General features: G+C 36.9%; 1 protein-coding gene across 1 annotated transcript in view; it reads right to left on the bottom strand.

Moving 5' to 3' along the window:
* The window catches only part of LY75 (lymphocyte antigen 75), a 103,512-nt gene that overhangs the window by 28,217 nt on the left and 56,059 nt on the right, over positions 1 to 19,236 (bottom strand). Inside the window, exons 14-22 of the mRNA XM_087949890.1 lie at positions 16,197 to 16,278; positions 15,487 to 15,558; positions 13,815 to 13,938; positions 11,619 to 11,654; positions 10,021 to 10,196; positions 8,397 to 8,461; positions 5,793 to 5,863; positions 4,525 to 4,661; positions 3,926 to 4,031 (exon numbers count right to left, since the gene is read on the bottom strand). Coding sequence (XP_087806016.1) covers positions 3,926 to 4,031; positions 4,525 to 4,661; positions 5,793 to 5,863; positions 8,397 to 8,461; positions 10,021 to 10,196; positions 11,619 to 11,654; positions 13,815 to 13,938; positions 15,487 to 15,558; positions 16,197 to 16,278 — 869 coding nt within the window. The remainder of the gene's footprint in view (positions 1 to 3,925; positions 4,032 to 4,524; positions 4,662 to 5,792; positions 5,864 to 8,396; positions 8,462 to 10,020; positions 10,197 to 11,618; positions 11,655 to 13,814; positions 13,939 to 15,486; positions 15,559 to 16,196; positions 16,279 to 19,236) is intronic.

The following is a 19,236-nucleotide window of genomic DNA, read 5'->3' as shown; positions in this document are numbered from 1 at the left end:
GAACTTTCATTATTATCTAATACACAAAGCCTTTCTCAGGAGCAGGTTCATATTATTCAATTTGAAGGAATTGAATTACAACATGTATGTATATATGAAATAATAATGTGATAATATAGATCTATGTATGGAATAGCAATAGCATTTAGAGTTATATGCCACTTCAGAGTGCTTTACAGCCCTCTCTGAGTGGTTTACAATGTCAGCATATTGTCCCCAAAATCTGGGTCCTCATTTTACTGACTTCAGAAGGAGGGAAGGCTGAGTCAACCTTGAACTGGTGAGGCTAGAACTCCTAGCTGTGGACAGAGTTAGCCTACAATGCTGCATTCTAACCACTGCACCACCATGGCTCATGTATTCAATCTTACCTTGAAGAAGGCATCCAACTGCAAACAATATATTCAAAATGGATGGGATATACTTTTCTATTTTCAACTTCCCATTTCTCCTCTACCTTAAATTAGTAAAAGCAAAACTTTTTTCTGCTTTAAATAAATGACAGGGAGAACCTACAGTGTAAAAACAGTATCAATAACTTACATGAAACTGAATTTTTTTAGCCTTCCTTGAAGCAAAGGATGGAAATTGACATAATCTAAATCACTGCCATCAGTCCACTTGCTTACATGCATATGTATTTGGGAACGTAAACCAATCCAAATCTTTGGGGGCAGACCAGGGAGTAAGGTTGTTATAAAGTCTGTTGGGAAGGTAAATATTTGCATATTAGGATTAAACAGGTAAAGGAATTCACTGGCAGATAAGGGCAGTCCATAAAGTCAAGACGGCAACAATAACTCAATAGAATATAAATTGGTTTTATTTATAAATTACATTATTTTGTCTATTTCTAACCCCCCCCCACACTACTATTCCAGGATTAATGCAATTGATAGATGCATTCAGTAAAACAGCAGGATGCTCTATTAATTGGTCCAAATTGGAAGTGTTGCCAATTGGTGAAACTGGGGATAACCCAGTCATATATATATCATATATATATCATATATATCACCTCTAATGATCTAAGTGCTAGAGCCCACTGCAACTACATAGCCAAAAAGGCATTAAGAGTTGTTAACCTAATCCTACGTAGCTTTTTCTCTGGTAATATCACACTACTAACCAGAGCATACAAAACATTTGCTAGACCAATACTCGAATACAGTTCATCAGTCTGGAACCCACACTACGATATCTGATATTAGCACAATTGAGAAAGTCCAGAAATATTTCACAAGAAGAGTTCTCCATTCCTCTACTCGTTGTAGAATACCTTATGCCACCAGACTTGAAATTCTAGAACTTGAAAACCTTGAATTACGCCGTCTTCGGTCTGACTTAAGCATGGTATATAAAATCATACATTGCAATGTCCTACCTGTCAATGAATACTTCAGCTTCAACCATAACAACACAAGAGCACACAATAGATACAAACTCAAAGTAAACCGCACCAAACTTGATTGCAGGAAATACGACTTCAGCAATAGAGTGGTCAATGTCTGGAATACTCTACCCGACTCTGTAGTTTCTTCCCCAAACCTCAAAAACTTTAACCTTAGACTGTCTACTATTGACCTCACCCCTTTCCTAAGAGGTCTGTAGGGGCGTGCATAAGCGCACCAACGTGCCTACCGTCCCTGTCCTATTGTTTCTCCTATTCTTTTATTTTTCTTATATGTACCCATTTCATGTATTCACAACTATGTATACTTATTATCTTGTAAACAATTGGCAAATCAAATAAATAAATAAATAAATAAATATCAGTTCAGTTACACAGAAAAGATCTGTGTAAGACAGCATTTTATTCGAGTTGTAATAAGAGTAATGCTTCTTTAAAACACCTATTTTTTCAATGTCCTATACTAACTAAATCTGGGGAGGAAGTATTGGACTATATTAATTTGATTGGCTGACAAAAGTTAAATTTTTCAGAATATGTAATTTTTCTCTTGAATTATATACTTCCTATGTACATGGAATCTGAAAACTGGACAATGTAAATTGATTCTCTGTGCCCTTACTTTGGCCAAAACACTGATATTAGAAGATAAATGTATGGCCTCATTCACTCAATGGATTGGAAACCTGATTGCATTTGCCACCAATGGGGCAATTTCCTATAGACAGAGACTTTAAATGGACTTTGTATAATAAAATATGGAACTCATTTATACAAATTACAGCAGCAAAAAAAGAATGGCCATTATATAAGTGTATCAGAAATAAATATGTACCTGAACAATATTTACATTAGATAAGACCTATCAATATTTCTATCTATCTATCTATCTATCTATCTATCTATCTATCTATCTATCTATCTATCTATCTATCTATCTATCACTGTAGCTGCTGTAATAATGATCTATTACACTTTCTTTTGATTTTTTGTTGTATTTTTCACTTTTTATGTGGTTTTTTTGAGAATGTACAGTATGCATTTTTATTATAATTATTTTATGATTTTTTTTCTTTTCTTTATACTATTTTAAAAGCAATAAAAATAATTTTCAAGATGGAAATCACAACTATGAAACTGAAACCATGCCTCCTTTAACGTGCATCACAAGAAAATAAAAGGGGGCAGAGCTTTGACTGCATGGTGGGGCTGCCATCTTGACTTTTTTGGGACCTTCTTCCATAGCTCTGTGTCATATATAACACGATGAACCTTTGTTGTTGTTGATTTCCTGATTTTATCAATCTTCTCACAGATTATATCCCATGGTTCACTAATGGAATATTAAAACAATATCTATGGAAGAGGCTCAGCCAAGATCCATAGGCTGAATTCACTTACTTGTAAACACTGCCAGTGACATCTGCAATTGCTTCTCCTTCAGAGAACTGTCATTTCTATTCACTCCCATAAGGATACCACTATCATGCTGTGTTTTTTATTCCATTCAACTCAAAGGGTGGCAAAATATTGCTTCCTTTGGTTGGACATTCAGAGATTAGTGGCCTTCTAGTGAGTTTGGTGGGAGAGTGTTATTCATCACTGCTGTTCTTATTAGCTACGAAAGTGAGGAAATGTTCTGTTTTATAGGAATTTATATTGCTCTTGTTTTATTTATTCTAAACCACTTGGAGCCTGCTGTACAAATATTATAATTAATTCATAATTCATAATATAATAATAATAATATGAATTAATCATGATTCATTCATAAATAAATAACAGCAAGGAAATACAATGCTTATATCCACACCCACAGAGTTTGTAATAATTCTCAGTTTTAAGTTTAAAAATGAAAACCTTGTAAGATTTTGAAAGAATAGAGAAGATGCCATCTGTAAAATTAACAGTGCATTCTTACATAATTAATGGTAATATTCACCATCCCTATTTTTTATTTGGAAGAGGTCTTTTCTGCTACACCAAAAGGAAGGGTACATAAGAAGATATGCAAGAAGAGTTTCAGCAGAACAACCAGAATGTTCTGCTCCTTATGTGTGTACATGTGATGTTAAAACACATGTGCAAAAAGGGCAGGTGCTGGGTTTTGTCATTTGTCTTCCCAACAGCGCATGTCCACAAACAGAACTTTCATTATTATCTAATACACAAAGCCTTTCTCAGGAGCAGGTTCATATTATTCAATTTGAAGGAATTGAATTACAACATGTATGTATATATGAAATAATAATGTGATAATATAGATCTATGTATGGAATAGCAATAGCATTTAGAGTTATATGCCACTTCAGAGTGCTTTACAGCCCTCTCTGAGTGGTTTACAATGTCAACATATTGCCCCCAAAATCTGGGTCCTCATTTTACTGACTTCGGAAGGAGGGAAGGCTGAGTCAACCTTGAACTGGTGAGGCTAGAACTCCTAGCTGTGGACAGAGTTAGCCTACAATACAGCATTCTAACCACTGCACCACCATGGCTCATGTATTCTCTTACCTTGTTCAAGCTGGCTTTTGATTGAAGGAAGGAATCCTCCTACAGAGTGACAATATTCATTTGCTTTTTGAAATGTCATGCTCCGAGGGGTCACCTTTCGATAACACTGTAAAATATTTTTTTAAAATATAACCTCTGACATAGCTATGTCACAAATGTTTCGAATACCCCGTTTAAACTATGTTCATACAGTAGCCCAATGTCAAGGTTGTTACAAAGAAGGTAACATACATGTTCCAGGAGAATGTTGCAGGATCCAATCTGGGTCAGTCACCAGGATCAGAGGTTTAGTCTTCCAAGCTTATAGGACTTGTGCTGGAGCCCTTCCTCGGGGAATTTCTCTCTACCAGAATGTGTAGAGAGAAGACCAATATCCTGGTAGAGAGAAGGTCCCTGAGGATTGGCTCCAGCACGTCTGAAATCTCGGAAGACTAAACCTCTGGTCACAGAGACCAACCCCAGATTGGATCCTTCAAGTTTGTCAGTGGCAGGTTATTGCAGATCTTTAAATATTAATCAAACTAGTTTGATAACCATTTCAAGTCAGCTTCTGAAGACTGAAATATAATAATCAGAATCCCAAATTATTTATGCTTTACCTTATTTAGGAAAAAAATCCAATTTTCAGGGCAGCTTTCCTCACTTGGTTTATAGCCTGGTTCGCCTGTCTCCAATAATGATGCATTGTATTTCTCACAAATGAAAGGCAGTTTTGTACTGCAACCTAATGAACTGCCTGCAGAATAGAGAATAGAGAATTGTTATGCTGATACCCCGTTATGCAGACCTCTAAGTTTAATGTAAGCAATAAAATAGTTTTAATTGAAGATTGTTTTTAATACCTTTGGTTTTAAATTTAGTTTTATGCTTTACCAAACAGAACCCTCAGCAATTAGTGTAAGTATACCTTGAATGAATATATTAATTAATCAGTAAAGAAAAATATTTGTAGCTTAGGGTTCTTAATGCTCTCTGAGCCTGGTTGTTTTCTTGCTGATGTTTCATTACCCAAACTAGGTAACAACATTAGTTTAACACTCATGATTACCTAGTTTTTATAATGAAACATCTGCAAGAAAACAACCAAGCTCAGAGAGCACAAAGAACCTAATGAATGAATGATAAGAATGCCTTCTTGGTTCAAAAGCAAAGCCTATATAGATGGTCCCAAGCTCAACCAGAGGATATTTAGTTAAAAGCACTTTATATAATAGAGTTGGACTGAAAGGTTTGAAGAGCTGGTATTAATGTTGGACCAGTAAGTTCAATAGTTTTATTTGAAACTGCAAGATCAGCAATAAAATGAACTATGTCAAGAGAAGGATATTAAGTATCAGAACAATGCAAATCTGCAGATCCAATAGGATGGAAACAGGGTGTTGTGGAGAGGGGATGAACAATGGAAGCTGACAGAATTCCTATAGACCGGGTGTCAAACTTGCGGCCCACGGGCCGGATGCATCATTCGCAGGCCACACCCACTCCAGCTCCACAAAGGGAAAAAAACATTGCGATACATCATGTGACGGCAGCGTGATGCGGTGAGTTTAACACCTGTGCTATAGATGGAAACAAACTTACTGTCTCAGAATAGTTATTTTGAGAACTTTAAACTGTTTACCTCCTGTCAATTTCAATCAAGATAAGAACAGAAGCAAAAAGATCTATGAAGGTGAAAAGCAATCATGTACATTTTCTGACTTTGTTGCCTTGAGTTGGCAGAATTTAAGATTAAAAATCATGTAGTAGGAAGCATGAATCCTCCAAAAAGAAGCCTAAAGGAAAACTAATATACTCTTCTGATTTAGGAGAAAGGCTGAGAATATTTTTTTAAATATAACTGATTAAAAAAATATAAAGTCATTACCTCTTAACCAGGATTGATAAGAGATATGCCAACATTTTCTGGGGTGGTGTTCAAAATAGTGTGCTAAAAAGCTTAAGAAAAACCAAAGAGAATGTTAAAAAGGAAACAAGATACATATAGCCACAGAGTGGCATCCAAACAGTATAGTCAGGGATGGAATGATGGGCCATGATCATTCACATTTTTATGCAAATATTACATCTTACATCAAATATAATATTTGATAAATAATATATTTACAAAACAAATATATTTAAATAATGAAAATATGAAATGCAAGTACATACTTGCAGCATTTACGGTAAGGTAATATGGTAAGTTAATATGGTAAAATTAAGAGGAAGAAGCAGCATAGGTAATTTTTCTTGGCACCTCCTATGCAGAGAACTGTTCGTTTTGTCCATATGTACAAAATATGAAAAACAGGAAGGGTTGGATTATGATCCTACAAATAGTTTCTATTTACAAGTGTTTCTTTAATGATGGTTCAAAATTAAGATAGCCTTAAAATAATGGCTTATAACCCATCCTTGAAATTACAAGTGTTGCACCACGGACACGTGATCACAATTCAGGAGCTTGGCAACCAGTTGCGGCATCTTGCCATCATATGATCACTATTTGCAATCATCCCAACAACAATGATTCCCTTAACAACCACACGATATGCTTCACAACCATGGGGAGTCAATAAATACCATGGTAAAAAATGATCATAAAATAGGGTCCAGTCACATGATGGCTTGCTCAACAATATTGCTTGGTAACCAAACGTCTGATCCCCATTGTGGACGTAAGTGGAGGACTACCTATGTTTCTACCATCTTTCCTCTTTCAAATCCACCCAGGTGGATACTTCTAGCAAAAAGGCCCAATCCAGGCCGAAACTGATGGGAGGGGTGAGGATGGCTGAACTGATGCTCCAATTTTAATCCAGATAAAAAAAACTCCACGCTTTCCATTTTCATGAAATAACATTCTTCTAAGCAAAACACTCTTAATTCAATCTATTTTGGAAGGTTTGTTTTAGCAAGATATGGTATTACTTTGGGGCTTGGAAGCCTACAGAGTTTGGCTTGGTTAGTATTTGAATGGGAGACTAAGGGAGTACCAGGACTGTAGGCTAGATCTTGGAAAAAGACAATTACTTATTTATACAATTTCTATAGCTTCTTTCTAATTGCCATGAAAACTGTTCTTGAGGTCACAGAAGTTGAGTTCCACCCCAAGAAGATTTTACTTTATATTTTTAAGGTACCAAATATAATTGTACTCATTTAGTTATAGATACTAAGACTAATATGATGAACTGCCCCATATAAGTATACACACAAAACCTGCTTTTCTTTTTCATTTGCATTTTAAAATAAAAATTGGATCTGGTGCAGAGATATGCTCCCACATATGCTGAAGGTTTTTTCTTAATGTAGCCAAAAAATAAAAATTCAAATGCAAATCCTTCAAATGCCCAGTTTTTTAAGAAAGTGTAAAACATGGGTACTAATACAATTATTTGCACTAAACCTTATTTATTTATTTTATTTATTTATTTATTTGATTTGCCAATTGTTTACAAGATAATAAGTATAAGTGTATACATAGTTGTGAATACATGAAATGGGTACATATAAGAAAAATAAAAGAATAAGAGAAACAATAGGACAGGGACGGTAGGCACGTTGGTGCGCTTATGCACGCCCCCTACAGACCTCTTAGGAAAGGGGTGAGGTCAATAGTAGACAGTCTAAGGTTAAAGTTTTTGGGGTTTGGGGAAGAAACTACAGAGTGGGGTAGAGTATTCCAGACATTGACCACTCTATTGCTGAAGTCGTATTTCCTGCAATCAAGTTTGGTGCGGTTAACTTTGAGTTTGTATCTATTGTGTGCTCTTGTGTTGTTATGGTTGAAGCTGAAGTATTCATTGACAGGTAGGACATTGCAATGTATGATTTTATATACCATGTTTAAGTCAGACCGAAGACGGCGTAATTCAAGGTTTTCTAGTTCTAGAATTTCAAGTCTGGTGGCATAAGGTATTCTACAACGAGTAGAGGAGTGGAGAACTCTTCTTGTGAAATATTTCTGGACTTTCTCAATTGTGCTAATATCAGATACGTAATGTGGGTTCCAGACTGATGAACTGTATTCGAGTATTGGTCTAGCAAATGTTTTGTATGCTCTGGTTAGTAGTGTGATATTACCAGAGAAAAAGCTACGTAGGATTAGGTTAACGACTCTTAATGCCTTTTTGGCTATGTAGTTGAAGTGGGCTCTAGCACTTAGATCATTAGAGGTGAGTATTCCAAGGTCCTTTACAGAGCTTGGGTCATCAAAATATTGCCTCACGCTAGCTCATATGCAACTGTTTTTGGAACACAGCAGCAAAACTTTAACGAATCCATTCTGTTCTTAAATTTCCACTAAGAACCATTGTAAAAATATGTTTTAAGGAAAAAACATACTGTTAAAATTCCCCGGCTCCCCGAAATTTACCATTTCGGTATCTGACCTTCAGTCATAAGTGGCAGATACAACATTGCACTTCGTAAATAGTTTTCATAAAAAATAATCTTTAAAACAACACAGATGGATGTTTCTACTTACGGCAAACGATAGTGAATTGCTGGAATTTTGTATTTGAACCACCAGTTCTGATTCTCGTCCGATAACTGTCAAAAGCAGATTGTGTTAGCATGAAATGCAATATCCAATGTTATCTCTTCCATGCAATACTGAAAAATGTTTTCAATTGCATGAAAGTGTAGCAATCTTTGAGAAAAAGTCAAAAAAAACCTCATGACTATTGATTTATTAGATGTTTTTCTCAACTTCTTTTTATTTTTAGGGAACTCTAATGTCCAATGTAAAAACATTTTTACAACCATAATAATAAAGAAATACTAAGTTTACTGCAACACAGTATCTGCAATCAACATCTTTAATACTGCTAGTGCTGTAATACAATGTATTACAATATAAGAAATTAGAAGGAAGACAATAAAACCCCAGCAAGATTTAGTGCAGGCACATCATGAGTAAGGGAAAAATTAAATCCAATCTTTTTAAGTATCTTATTAAGACTGGCTTTATGGTAAATGTGATTCATGTTGACTTCACCTATAATTTGATCCAACTAAGAAGCCATCTATGATTTCCCAAGCTCTGTAATCTTACTTGGATGAGGTCATATTTAAGTCCTTTGCAGTGCAAGACCTATTTTGCCACCCATAATAACCATCTATGAGATAAGTTGGGCTGAAAGAATGTACTAGCCTAAAGTCAGTTCTTTGTGGCTAATGTGGCACTAGAACTTGGATCTCCCAGTTAGCTCAGTGTGAATGAAGGGCATTCTCTTAACTACAGGTAGTCTTCGACTTATGACCATAATCGAGCACAAAATTTCTGCTGCTAAGTGAGACAGTTGTTCAGTGAATTTTTGCACCATTTTACAATCTTTCTTGCCACAGTTGTTAAGTGAATCACTGCAGTTGTTAAGTTAGTTACACGGTTAAGTGATTACGGATTCCCAATGGACTTTCCTTGTCAGAAGGTCCCAAAAAGTTTGTAGGGACACTGCAATGTCATAAATATGAGGCGGTTGCCAAGCATCTCAATTTAGATCATGTGACCACATGGATGCAGCAACAGTAGTGTGAAAAACAATCGTAAGTCACTTTTTTCAGTGCTGTTATTAACTTTGAACGGTCACTAAAAGAATTACTGTTAAGTCAAGGACTACCTGTATCCAGAAAAAAAAAAACTCAAGAGAAAGAAGTAGTCATAATTTGCTTCAATTATGGCAACTGGCTTCATTCTCTGATTTCTTCCAAATGAACTAAGCCAAATATCTTAATAAATCAACCCAAGATTAACTATTTATTGTTGCATTTATTCATGGATAGAGAGCAAGTAGAGGTGCACATGGTAATGCCATACCACAACGTGCAAGTACGAGCAACCCACAGATTTCACACAATCTCCAGGGTCACCCAGATCTCATTGCTGAATTTTAGCAACAAATTACTGAACAACAAGAAGCAGCATGATTTCCTGCTCATTTTTATGGAAAAATAAAGTAATTTGTTTCTGATAGGTTTAATGCCTGTAACTTTTGCATTACATTTCCTAATGACTTCATGATATCCTCCATCAAAATCCACAAAGAAAAGGGATGTTGCCAGTCATTTCATTCAATAGAAACCACCCAAATTATAAATTAATGCATTACTTTTAAAATTGTGTTTAGAATGCCATTCAGAGCAGTGAAGGAGGTCACATAAGCCAAATCACTTCCATTCTCATAACAATACAAGGAAGCTTCTTGATAGCTCAGATGCTTATTGGCCACGAACCAGAATTCTGACCCATCAATATTCAGTGTTGGCCCATGAATTCCTTCTTCATCTACAAGAGAGAAAGAAAATCACATTCGAAGCTTACATTCGGTACAACCTAACATGAACCAGCAAATTCATGCAATCTGAATCATCACATAACATGGAGGCTATGCGAATAAAAATTAAAAAATGCTCGGCATTTTTGATTTAGAACAGAGTACCCCAAACCTTTCAGGGATGGCAGCCCGGAGTGAGTGAGGGGATGATTTTGTGGGAGGGGCAAGTGCATGTGTGCCACAAGCGCCCATGACAAGGCTTGCACGAGTGGCGCCACAAGTGCCCACGAAGAAGCTCACGCAGAAGCGTGCGCTCCAGCAGGCCCCTCATGTGGCCAATGGCAATTAGCTTGCGGCCCAATAGTGGGCCACGGACCACAGGTTGGGGATGCCTGACAAATGACTAAATTTGACTTCAATTCCTCCAAGTCTGATTTCAAGCAAAGACATTACAACTTACTCCATCACACAATAATTTGCTAAAGTTGACAAGTTTATTAACATGCTTTGAGAATTAAACAGGCCAATTTTCTTACTAATTACATATTTTGATCAACTCTGTAGTGCAAGAAAGACTGGGTTACACCTAAAACTGGTTCATGAATGGTCATGTTGGGAAGGTAATTATCATTGTCTGTAACTTCTGCATTTCACTTCCTTATGATTTAGTATTTATAATCAACCAGATATAAACTGAATGAATATAAACATATTATTCTAGTGATTATGGGTATTTGTGTGGAATAGGAGCAAGTGACATATATCTCATGCCATCCACGTACAAATAATATGATGTACGTGCATCAGGCATCATGACATGAGCGCACCATTTATGCAATGACATCATGACACTTTGACATTACAGAATAAGAGTTGGAAGGATCCTTCCTAGTTATTCCTGAAGCTTCGCCAAGTTCCTTCTGGATAAAGGTAATACTTTGTTATATAAATCTTATTTCAAGTTTCAATCACACACACATGCATGCATACACACAAAGAATATATGGAATGCTACTGTATGTTTAGTGTTTTACAAAATACATGATTTATGCAATGTGTAAAAACTCCCATGCACATTCCAGCTATCTGAAATAGCAATACCAGTAAGACTTATATACTGCTTCACAGTACTTTACAGCCCTCTAGGCAGTTTACAGTCAACATATTGCCCCCAACAATCTGGGTCCTCATTTTACCCACCTCGGAAGGACGGAAGGCTGAATCAATGTGGTGAGACTCCAACTGCCGTACTGCAGGCGGCCAGCAGTCGTAGCTTGCAGTACTGCATTCTAACCACTGTGCTACCACGGATCTTGAATACTTGAACTGGAATTAAGCTAACAATCCCATCTCTTTTAAAACTGCTATGAGGCTGTGTAAACAAAGGTCCCTGAACTGCAATAAAGTGTATGAAAAGTAAGAAATAATCTTACCTGGTTTGTACCATTCAGGTCTCTTTGGAGTACTACCTGTTGATAAAGGAAAAGCCTATCACTGGATGTACTAATACAGGGATGTCAAACTCGCATCATCACAGTGGTGTCACATGACATATCACGACTTTTTCCCCTTGCTAAACTGGATGTGGGAATGACCAGTGCGTGATGCATTTGGGCCACGAGTTTAACAGCCCTGTACTAATATATCCTTGGTTAGAAAAAGGCTACTTGTCACTTTTTTATTTACAATTGGAAATGTATGACCTTCTAATAAAACAGGAATGTCCAAACTTGAATTCAACAATAATTTAACTTTCCATACATATAAAGTCTCTTGAGTCACTTTAAAAAACTGAATCTAATTGAGGCACGTATCCATGTTCTAAGGCAGCTTCCTTTGCTATTAATATTACACTTTCGGATTCAAGTAGTTCCCCCCAAAAATCCAACATTTAACTGATCAAAAATCCATAGAGTTCTTGTAAAGAGTTGTATAAAGAGGTGATATCATATTCCAAGAGAGTCCTGCAAATAGCAGTACAAATGGAATAAAATAGATATGATTACAATTACTTCATACAATGGAATTAATTTTATATCCAACAATAGAAAGAAAGCAAAGAAATTACCCCGCTTTAATTATCAGTGGCCATATTTCTGTAATAAAATCTTGTTCCAAAACATAAAAAGAATTTATGATTTGAAAACACTGTCTCCCAGTATTTAAGCACCTGAGTTAGGCTATACCAATTTTATTTCCCAATCTTTTGAGCCTTGAGCCCTTGAAATATTTTTCAACCCTCGAGGAACCCCTGCACATTCAACCTCAACTATAGGCCAGAATTTACTAAATTATTATATTAATTTCGTGTGTTGGTACTATGTGTTTTTAACAGTGTTCATAAGCTAAAAATAAAGAATGACTTTTTTTTCCTTTCCCCCTGCTTCCTTCCCTCCATCCTGTCTTTGTGGGTGGTTGCAACCTGGACCAGCCCAGTCCCAGATCTTCCGTATCCGCCTGGAGATAGCTCCCCCCACCCCAGGCTGCTACACACCTGGAGAAAAACAGGCTGGCGAGCTGGCAAGGAGACCCCATACAGGAAATCTCACTTTTGTAGGCTCATTCACCAACTGCTGTTCCTCCCTCCTTGCTTGCTCTTCACCTACTAACTTGTGTGTGTGTGTAATTCCTGCCCCAGCCAGGAGTTCATGCAGGCTCCAGGGGGCCAATCAGGGGTTGGAGGTGTTTTGTTCAGTCTCTCCTTTTTTAAAAAAAAAACAAAAACAAAAAAACAAATCACGATCCCTCAGGGAACCCACTATAACCTCTTGCAGAAAGCTAGGATTCTGCAGAACTCCAACTGAAAAACCCTGGGCTACCCACGAAGCTAAAACATAATCTTTGAATACCTAGTTTGAGAGGCAGCCTTGTTTTGCTATCAGGCAGTGCTTTTTCCCCCCTTTAACCTCATTGTTGGCTCTTTAGTTAAATTGGATGGAAAGTCAAAAAGTAGTTTTACATTTAGAAAGTATACAGCGGCCCCGTGGTTCTCAGATCAAGAACTGGCAATTAAGCCTATCTTCAATAATTGCCCTGCTTCAAAGCCACCTTGCGAGTCTGTTAATTTGTAGGGGAAAAAAGCCACGGATCTGGAACTACTACAAGAATGAGAGGCATCTGTACTTTTCCATCAATGTTTGTTTGGTTTTGTTGTTGCTGGCACTAAAGATTCTTATTCAGCCAAATCGGGTCTGCCAAGCCTTGCCTAGGAAATAAGGTTACTCATGAAAATCATGAAGTCTGGGGGACACTGCCAAATCCTAGTTGGGGGATACTAATACTGGTTAACAGTACGGCAGAAAAAGAAAGAAAACACTTTTATGTAACACACACGTTCTTGAAATAATGTATGCCAAAGATGGGATTTCAACATTTGATTCAAACTTTTGTCAGATGGAAACAAACTCAAAGTTTGGAGGAAAAAACTGAGAACGTTTTCAGAACTCAGATTTTTTTTAGAGTTACAGGAAATTGGCCAATCATAATGCTGGCATATTGAAAAAAAATGAAGGAAAAGATAATCCTATATTTTAATGCTTTTATCCTACAGACTTTTATCTGGAATGAGCCATGCTGAATACAGAAGATCTCCTTTCTAAAAAAACAAAACAAAAAAACCACAATTTTACCTTTAGGGATCTGGCATACCCATTCAAGTTGTACATCACAATGGAAAGGTTTTAAGTAGAAATCCTCTTCTCTATCTTCAAATAGGTACATATGATACAGCGGCCGACGTCTTCGTCCGAGGGTCTGTATAATTACAAAAAAAAGCAATGATAATATGCATTTCTTTTTGTAGTAACTCTGAAGTAAGTAAGTGTCCATAACTAAATTCTGTTAAAAAGATTTCCTTCCCTATTAGCTCATTTAATCATTAGAAATAAATCTCTGTGTTCAGTAGAATTTTCTTTTAAATGTACAAGGGATTCTAGCTACAGGCTAAAAAAATAGCAATACCAATTAAACTTATATGCAGCTTCACAGTGCTTTATAGCAGTTTACAGAGTCAGCATATTGCCCCCAATAATCTGGGTCTTTATTTACTGACCTCGGAAGGATGGAAGGCTGAGCCAACTTTGAACTGGTAGTGGGCAGAGTTAACCTGCAATACTGCATTCTAACTACTGCACCACCATCACAACAAATACTGTTGTTACAGAAATATTCTGTTTAATACTGGTAATTGCTTGATGAGGAAAATCACATTTTGAAAGATATTATTTTCAGCTGGTAATCAACAAAAAGGAAATATTCCAGGCATATATCTGGATTTCCAATATGTAAAAGCAGGATACAGATGAATGGTAAATGCAGAAGTAGAAAAGAATCAAGTAAGATAAGGGCTAAATGTTCTTTCCCTTAGCTGAGAATAGTCCCATTAAATCCAGTGGGACTTACTTTTAACTAAATTAAACTACTGCCAATGCAATACTTACTCAGAACTGAAGTATGGAATTGCCATGCTATGCTTGTTATGTTTATAAGCAAATATATTTGAAATATTTGCCAAAAACTACACATGCCTACTTTAAAATAGTATTTCTTTTTCCAACTAATGAAAACAATCTATTGAAAGGATCACTGCTACTATACTTTTCAAGACAAATTATATTATGCACATTATTGCATTCCAATGCAATATTTACAAACATAAAAGGCTGTTTTATTCTGAAGTTAGGACAGCAAACCTAACTAATCAGACAGATAGGAAGATGAATAAGATTCACATGCCAGGGCATTTGCAAGAAGGCTGCAAGCATTCAGGAGATTTTAGTTATGTCTATGTTCCTGCCAGAAATAAGATTATGGTGTTCTGAGGATGAGACAGTAAAGCCACAAAGGCAACCTTGGATTCATTTTGTTTAAAAATTCCAGAACTGTTTCTGGCTCCATTTGGAATGGATGTATTAATTTCCTCCATTCAAAATCAAGGTGACTGTGTGAGAGAAAACAAGGAGGCCAAAATCACCACAGCAATGCAAGCTTGCCTCCTACATCTCTCCCCTGGGCTGTTCAAACAGGCAGGCTGTGGAAGCAGTACAGTATTCCCTCACACAGACACATTTTTTTTAGGACCGTACATTAAGACCTGATTTCCTGCTAAATGTGATGAAGCAATTTCATAGTAAAAAGAAAACGTAATAGAGTACAAGCTAAAAAAATCCCTTAGGGCAGTCTAACTGGCTAAATTGCAGGACTTATTGGCAAGCATGAGGTCAGCTGAGTTATTTTACAAAAAATAGCACAGATTCTTCCAGTATTTCCTTCTCTTTAGTGATCAAAAACGTCAAAATGTACCTTGACAGCTGCGCAATCTCGAAGATCATAGTCATCTTCTCTAAATTCCAGAGGCATAACAACAGAAGAGACCTATGGAGGAACAATGGTTTTAAAGCTGTATGCTATTAATTTTAATTAGTATGTTTTAGTAACAATAGCCGCAATATCCCAATACTGCAGGGACAGGAATATTGAGAAAAATAAAAAGAGTACTTTCAATATTCATTAATAGATATATGTTTTTAGTAAATTGAACCAGATTATCCTCTGAACTTTCATGACAAAGCCTTTGTTAAAGGTCACATTATGAGTATGTAAAAGTCACATCATAATCCAGAACTGTATATTCATTATATGAAAGCCTGAATCCTATATAGGTATTTCTCCTTCCTTCCTTCCCTTCCCTTCCTTTCCCCCCCTCCCTAGGAAATGACCACAGAAGTGTCCCTAAATGAGGACTTCCATGTGTGTAATTGTGTCTAAATAAAACAAATCCTCCACAAAGTAATTTTCATATAGAATAGTCTAATGACATAGGCTTTGGTTTACTGAACATTTTCATAACCAATTTAAGCTACTGTACATTATTTGAAGTTATTATTTAAAGCCTGTTTTACCTTTCCTGTGCAAAATGTTCTTTAAAAGCTTTTCAACTTCAGAATTTCACCAATATTCTTCCAGCTACAATTGGATCATTTAGTATTCTAGGTATGGTCAGCTTAACTTACCGGCTTATTGTCACTCCATTGCCATGAATCCAGAAGATCAGGATTCCTCTTATTTAGCCCAATCCAGACCCATCTGTCATCACTGTAAATAAAAAAGTAAACATGCAAAGGAATGTTCAACTTAATTGTTTTATTACTTGTGAGTATTTGGTGACCATTTTCATCTTTTAAGACAATTGCTCTGTGAGATGCTAAAATCTGAAAGCATGTGGATAATTATTTTGCCAATCTGCTGGTTCAAGCACCGCATATACTTTTCTTTATAAATTTTCCCCTGAGAATCTGCACATATAAAGCCTATATAAACACATAACTGATTATAAGTTAAAAAACAAAGAAAGAAGAAATGGGGGCTTGGCTTCCATGGTCTGGAATTTGGACACAGAAATCACCAAGGAAAAAAAAAGTCAAAGATAGAGGCTGAGTGGTATTATGTAGTGGAAGGCAAAGCACTTAGGGGGATATAAATGCCAGTCAATAAATAAATTCTGTACTATATATACTTGCAAATAAATCCATCTGTAGATAAACCAACCCTGGATTTTTTGAGCAAAATACCATTAAAAATGTGCTACCTGCTGATAGACAACCTGTATTTTTTCATATATTTTTAAACATTTTGTGGGTCTATTTATTCACCGATGGGCTTATCCAGGAGAATATATGGGAATTAGTACTTTAAAAATGTATTATGTATATACTCGCGGATAAGCCCATCTGCAGAAAAGCCAAGCCTGGTTTTTGTCATGTATTTTGACACCTACAATTTTTGGCTTACCCGAAGTATATACAGTAAATAAAAAATACAGTAACTCAGCAGGTCCTTTGGCAGTCACAAATCTTTTGTTTAGCAAATTGGCTAATCATCTGCCCTTGAGTTGGTCTTTATAATAGAGACGAATGTCCTCTAACTTGTCTGACCTTGGTGAACAACCTGCAACTCTTCCAGGGACATTCCAGAAATATCTCTAGTTTTATCCATCAATGTTGTTTGCTGTCTTCCCTCTATGCCCCAAAGTCTATTAGTTTCTGCCTGATCATCACTGTCTCTAACAGTATTTCTTCTAGAAACAATCTCAAATACAGACTCTCCTTAAGCTGGTCTTCGACTACATGAAATATTTCATGATATTTCATGACACATACTCCTCAGGGTAATCAGCATATAAAAGAGATGATATATAAATATTGGAAAGATTCAACTCTGGAGAGTTCCTTTAATTGATCCTTGAAACAATTTTCTCCAGTTTATAACAGAAATCACATTGTAGTGTATTAAATTGTTGGGGGAAATTAAAACAGAGGATCTTCTCATTCACTGAGAGGAATTGCACAGAAACCATTTGCCTCTCTTACCTCAGCCTCAAGATGCCCCTAAGAGACTGGTTAAGACTGTTTGACTGTTCAAGTATTTTAAAAGCTATACTGCTACTTTATTACATCTGCTGCCATAAAATACATGAAGATACAGGTGAAACTCAAAAAATTAGGATATCGTGCAAAAGTCCATTTATTTCAGTAATGCAACGTAAAAGATGAAACCAATATATGAGATAGACTCATTACATGCAAAGCAAGATAGTTCAAGCCATGATTTGTCATAATTGTGATGATTATGGCTTACAGCTCATGAAAACCCCAAATCCACAATCTCAGAAAATTAGAATATTGTGAAAAGGTTCAATATTATAGCTCAAAGTGTCCCACTCTAATCAGCTAATGAAGGCGTAACACCTGCAAAGGGTTCCTGAGCCTTTAAATGGTCTCTCTGTCTGGTTCAGTAGGAATCACAATCATGGGAAAGACTGCTGACCTGACAGTTGTGCACAAAACCATCATTGACACCTTCCGTAAGAAGGGAAAGCCTCAAAAAGTAATTGCAAAAGAAGTTGGATATTCCCAAAGTGCTGTATCAAAGCACATTAATAGAAAGTTATATGGAAGGGGAAAGTGTGGAAGAAAAAGGTGCACAAGCAGCAGGGATGACCGCAGCCTGGAGAGGATTGTCAGGAAAAGGCCATTCAAAAGTTTCGGGGACTTTCACAAGGAGTGGACTGAGGCTGGAATCAGTGCATCAAGAGCCACCACACATAGACGGATCCTGGACATGGGCTTCAAATGTCGTATTCCTCTTGTCAAGCCGCTCCTGAATGACAAACGTCAGAAGCGTCTTACCTGGGCTAAAGAAAAACAGAACCGGTCTGTTGCTCAGTGGTCCAAAGTCCTCTTTTCTGATGGGAGCAACTTTTGCATCTCATTTGGACACCAAGGATCCAGAGTCTGGAGGAAGAATGGACAGGCACACACTGCAAGATGCTTAAGTCCAGTGTGAAGTTTCCACAGTCTGTATTGATTTGGGGAGCCATGTCATCTGCTGGTGTTGGTCCACTGTGCTTCATTAAGTCTAGGGTCAATGAAGCCATCTACCAGGAGATTTTGGAGCACTTCATGCTTCCTCCTGCAGACGAGCTTTATGGGGATACTGACTTCATTTTCCAGCAGGACTTGGCACCTGCCCACACTGCCAAAAGCGCCAAAACCTGGTTCAATGACCATGGGATTACTGTGCTTGATTGGCCAGCAAGCTCGCCTGACCTGAACCCCATAGAGAATCTATGGGGCATTGCCAAGAGAAAGATGAGAGACATGAGACCGAACAATGCAGAAGAGCTGAAGGCCGCTATTGAAGCATCCTGGTCTTCCATAACACCTCAGCAGTGCCACAGGCTGATAGCTTCCATGCTACGCTGCATTGAGGCAGTAATGGCTGCAAAAGGGGCCCAAACCAAGTACTGAGTACATATGCATGCTTATACTTTTCAGAGGTCCGATACTGTTCTATGTACAATCCTTGTTTTATTGATTGCATGTAATATTCTAATTTTCTGAGATTGTGGATTTGGGGTTTTCATGAGCTGTAAACCATAATCATCACAATTATGACAAATCACGGCTTGAACTATGTTGCTTTGCATGTAATGAGTCTATCTCATATATTAGTTTCACCTTTTAAGTTGCATATGGACTTTTGCACGATATT

The sequence above is a fragment of the Notechis scutatus genome, chromosome 1 (genome assembly GCF_049901735.1).
Source record: "Notechis scutatus isolate UNSWTSFEM ecotype Mainland chromosome 1, rNotScu1.2, whole genome shotgun sequence".
NCBI classification, from domain to species: Eukaryota; Metazoa; Chordata; class Lepidosauria; order Squamata; family Elapidae; genus Notechis; species Notechis scutatus.
Note: the sequence above shows the minus strand (reverse complement) of the source record. Positions and strands in the feature narration are given on the sequence as shown.